Raw genomic sequence first — 4,638 nt, 5'->3', positions numbered from 1 at the left:
ACTTTTATGCTGACGCTGCCGTGATCGTTGCTCGCGCGCCGGGATCAAAGAGAAAACGGGTTGGGAGCGGGTAGGGTCAGGCCCATACGAGGCCCAAGTGGAAAGTAATTAATAACTTGGTCAATTAGTTACATGTTGGCCTTAAGATTCGTGCTAATTTTCAGAAGGGAGTACCGGAGCAGTTATTGCCCCAAAATGTTTTATCCCCATAAATTGCAACATATATTGGAAATAAACATCTTGCAAAAGCAATCTAGCGATAAATTCGTAGGTTCACTCGCTAAGTCCACACTACATTCAAAGACTTTGATAGTTGCAACGTTCAAGGGGAGTTCTCCTGAAATATAACATGTTCAAACATCATGTTATCCTCTTTTTCCTCTATGAGTTTTTTTCTCACAAAGGTTTCTCATAAAAGGTTTTTAGTGAGACAATATCAGTACAACAATATGTCTATTTTCCCGTCAGGGTTTTTAAAGGGGATATTCAAGACATATAGTATGCCATATCTTCTATTTTCTTCACATGAGTTTTTTAAGGATATCAAAGACGTATATTCCTCTTCATATTTTTCCCATTGGGTCTTAGAGGAGGTTATTCCTATCATGATCCAAAGATCACACTATTGTTCTCTAAATTTTGTTATGAGCTTTACCTCTCAAGGTTTACTCATATGAGTTACAATGAGGCATCGAGGCAATAACAAATATATGTTGTATCTTTTCTCCTGATTTTTCCATTGGGTTCTGCAGGAGTTTTAACACCATATCAACACACCATGCTCCTCTATTTCCCAAAAGTGTTTTGGATGAGTTTTGATATTATATGTCGTATCTCCCAATTTTCCCCACATGGATTTTTAAATGGACACCACATAGGATTTACAAATGACACCTATCGTTCTTTAGACTTGTTTATGGTCTTCCTTTCCAAAAAGGGTACCCATATAAGTTTAAATTGTGCAATAGCATATATTATACCATACCATTTTCTCCTTATTTTCCTACTAGATTTAGGAGTTTAAATGACATATCGATACATTTCTCAGATTTTTCCTGTAGTTTTTTTTTTTTTTTTGAGGAATTTCAGCTACATAATTTTAGTTGCATTGGTCTTAAGGAAGATTCAATCAAGGGAGTAGACACCTCCTCACTTCCTCAGGATGCCTCGTTGCAACAGTTGGATTGGTGCCTGGGCAGTGGGCACAGATGAGCTGCATCATGCATCAGCCTTGGACAAACTGAATTGAATTCAACAAAATTCTGCACTGAATGTTGCTAAAAACTGTAATATCGGTCAATATCTGCTACCACATTAAATGTTGTGAAGCAATTGCTCCTCCCGTTACTTGAGCAATCAAACAATAAGATAATACCAATACAACAGAATCTTTGGCACGTCAACATGCCTCATGGTCTCAAAGTACACATCATGGGTATAACAAGCACACAGGGGCCCTGAGGCACTTACATATGCTCAGCTTCTGAGCAAAGGTTCAGTAACAGCGCCGTGAGGGCACATGGTAGCCAGTTCCGTCTTTCCGTCTAACGATGATGAATCAGGTCTCTACTCAACTCTGTCACAGCATAAATGTAAAATGAACGAGGGTTAGATCAAGGCCTGTTATGAATCAAAGAAATGCAGCATGCTTCATGTGTGAGCATCCATGCCCACGTGAACCAGAGGTAGATTCTCAGACAATAGTAAATAGAGTGGCATATCTTCAATACCTCCCATGCATTTATATATGATATATACTATTAAAATTTTTGAATAAGTGAAATTCATAAACATATTATACTCCATACCTTGTCTACTCTAAGTACATCTTGGTTGTGACTGCTGGGTGCTTCCTGCCAGATAACTCATGCAATTCATTGGTGAACTCCATATCCATAAGTCGATGATTTTCCTTTGAGCGAACCATCGAGAAGGAAATGTTAACATTGTCTCCTTTATTCACACTCAGAGGTGGAGTCAGCAAGAATACCTTGAAAAGGAAAAAAGGTTCTGATCAATTTTTCTAGACCAGTTAACTGTTTTATGAGCAGTATGCATTTCAATAATGGCAAAATCAACTGAAGGAGTATCTTGTTTTGCAAAAGTTAACACCTCAAATAAACATGTTTTTTTTAAAGTTCCTTTTCCCCTTCTTCTCTTCTTTTGCTTTTCCAAGAGAAGGTTTGCACTCTGCCTATATAAATTCAAAAGGGAAAAGAGAGAGATTACTCTTTTCCTTCTATTCACAAATTTCTTTTGTTAGCAGTCAATATTTACAGGTTGAGGGATAAGAAAGGATTGAAAAATTAGTAACTACAGGCTATAGCTGGTAACAGATTCTAGGAATGACAAGAAAACAATGTAGTATAGCCCAGGAAACCAACCTGCTGACCCCAATGAGTTCCACCATGCTCATCTGGCGCCGTAGTTAATTCAATTTCCTCCACCCCAGGGTTTTGAGCACTACCCTAAAAATTATCATAAACATAGCAAGCACCATTCTTAAGTAAAGCGTCGTTCAGACATAGCATTTAGTGGGTTGCAGTTAAGTCTGACATACTCGAAAATGAACATCAAACCATCCAGCCAGTGCTGATAATCTAGCTTCCATTCTGATTGACATTGTAACTTGTGCTCTGACTTCTCGAATCTCATCAACAGTGGCTGTCAAGCAATCAATTTCTTTGATAACTGCAGGTTGACCGATAACTTGGTTTGGATGAAGATTGTTCCATATTGAAGACTGCAGCAGAATAAAATCATGTGTACATTTAAGTGTGTGGAAAAGGAACATGAAACACATAGGCTTAGTCATTCAAACTATTGGAAGCTAAATTCCCAGCAAGAATTTTTCGATCCCCTCGAGCAAGTGCAGAACTAGCCACTGAAAGTATACCCAGACTGTAGGATAAACAATCTAGGGCATGCTTCAATGCGTAAGCTAAATTAACAGAGCTCAAATTTCAGTAGAGACAAAACGTAGGCTGTATTACTTTGTAAGAAACATTTCATCCCAAATATTGCTACAGATTCAAAAGGATCATTGTTTCTCTAAATCGAGTACTGTAATTACTTAGAAAAGTGCAACAAATGACATTATTATACTTAAAAAGATACATTACCATAACAAAATAGAAATCCTTCATAAGGATAACCTGAATTTTACATTTCAAGACTAAAGTCATGCACTAGAAGAGAAAAATTAAGGATGTCATACCTTCAAATAGTATTTTTCATGTTCTGCACGATATGCCTTTGTCAAAGCATTCATGTTCACCCCATAATAAGTTTGAGTGTCCTGAACAAACAGACTCCAGTCATCCATAGCAATATCAAAATCTTCCCTCTTTTTGTCACCCAAACCAGTTCTTATGGGTGCTAGCCACATCCTAGCATGGCTAGGATACCTGCAAAAGAATGATCTTAGGCTAAGTAAATCTGTGTTCTGCTTGCGACAAAGAACTTTGGTAGTGCTTCTTAACATAACTTGCAGGATAGACTTACATTACACCATCTGGCTTCAACCAGCGGTCACGTGCACAAATGACGGAATCAAACATGGACTCTCTCAAAAGAAAGTAGCCCATCCACTCTGATATAATGACATCAACTGTCATCACAAACAACAGACAGAAACAGAGTAGTCAGCACTCTGCACATCATAACTTACATGTTCAGATTAAAAATTTCAACTTTTCTCCTGATATGATATATAAATTCCAATACACTCTGTCACTCACATAGTTGGAATAACATTTTTGATTCAGTAATCAGTTCACAAGACGAGCATCAAAGAAATCAGTCTCACCTTTCTCTGGAAGCTCAACGTCTTCCACGGTGCCCTGTATCACCTCGACGATATCCGCGACGCCGTTGGCGCGCGCAAGCTCGCGCGCGTGCTCCGCCATGTTAGTCGCCTCGACGGCGAACACCTTCCTGGCCCCGGCCTGCGCGCTCCAGATGGCAAGGATGCCGCTCCCGGTGCCCACGTCAAGGACCACCTGACAGATCCACATCCACAGAATCAACCAAACCAGACCCCAAAATTGCTGGAAAAAAATGGAATTTTTGAGGGGGTTCAGGGGGTTCCCCACCTTGCCCTTGAAGTGGGGCGCGTTGCGGAAGACGGCGGAGTGGTAGGCGTCCATGCGGACGCGGTCGCAGAGCATCTCCTTCTGGTGGTAGAGGTAGGCGTAGGTGCAGAAGTAGTTGGCGAAGTCCACCTCCTTGTCCACTGGGCGCGCGCCGGAGGAACCAGAGGCGGCGGCACCGGCGGCGTTAGGGAGGGACGCCATTGGGTGGAGGCGGGAGCGAGAGTGGGGATTGCGGAGGGGGTTTTGGTGAGAAAGAAAGTTGCTTTGTCCGCTAGGGTTTATGGAGTTGTGCGTTTTAAAGGGCGATTTCGATGAATGTCAGCCATTGGATCTTGTTTGAGTTTCGTGCTCCAGTTGATTGTTGCTAAATTTGGAAGCTGACGCAGGACAATCATTCAGACTACTTTTAAAGTTTTCGTCAACTGATTGTCCTGTTCACACATCTAGAGTGCCCCAATGTCAGTAACCCATTACAGTTTTCACTCTTTTTTATTCAAATACAGTTTTCACTTTTGGAGCAGTAACAAACTTGCATTGGCGACAT

General features: G+C 40.7%; 1 protein-coding gene across 1 annotated transcript; it reads right to left on the bottom strand.

Annotated features, from left to right (window-relative positions):
• Window positions 1-1,274: 1,274 nt before the first annotated feature.
• LOC136529222 (protein arginine N-methyltransferase PRMT10-like) lies at window positions 1,275-4,346 on the bottom strand. The gene is made up of 8 exons (XM_066522314.1): window positions 4,095-4,346; window positions 3,809-4,001; window positions 3,505-3,610; window positions 3,218-3,407; window positions 2,561-2,743; window positions 2,385-2,468; window positions 1,809-1,990; window positions 1,275-1,576 (listed from the first exon to the last, which is right to left on the bottom strand). Exons 1-7 carry the CDS (start codon window positions 4,293-4,295, stop codon window positions 1,814-1,816), a joined length of 1,134 nt encoding a protein of 377 aa, XP_066378411.1. The 5' UTR covers window positions 4,296-4,346; the 3' UTR covers window positions 1,275-1,576; window positions 1,809-1,813.
• Between the last annotated feature and the right edge of the window lie 292 nt (window positions 4,347-4,638).

This window comes from Miscanthus floridulus, chromosome 19 (assembly GCF_019320115.1).
Source record: "Miscanthus floridulus cultivar M001 chromosome 19, ASM1932011v1, whole genome shotgun sequence".
Lineage (NCBI taxonomy): Eukaryota > Viridiplantae > Streptophyta > Magnoliopsida > Poales > Poaceae > Miscanthus > Miscanthus floridulus.
The sequence above is the reverse complement of the archived record's forward strand: the minus strand, read 5'-3'. Positions and strand labels throughout refer to the sequence as shown.

Coding starts and splice junctions, on each gene's coding strand:
- LOC136529222 (XM_066522314.1), bottom strand. CDS start 4,295: ATGGCGTCCCTCCCTAACGCCGCCGGTGCCGCCGCCTCTGGTTCCTCC. Junction 4,002..4,094: donor CGCCCCACTTCAAGGGCAAG/GTGGGGAACCCC, acceptor TGGATCTGTCAG/GTGGTCCTTGACGTGGGCAC. Junction 2,469..2,560: donor GGTTTGATGTTCATTTTCGA/GTATGTCAGACT, acceptor GATAATTTTTAG/GGTAGTGCTCAAAACCCTGG.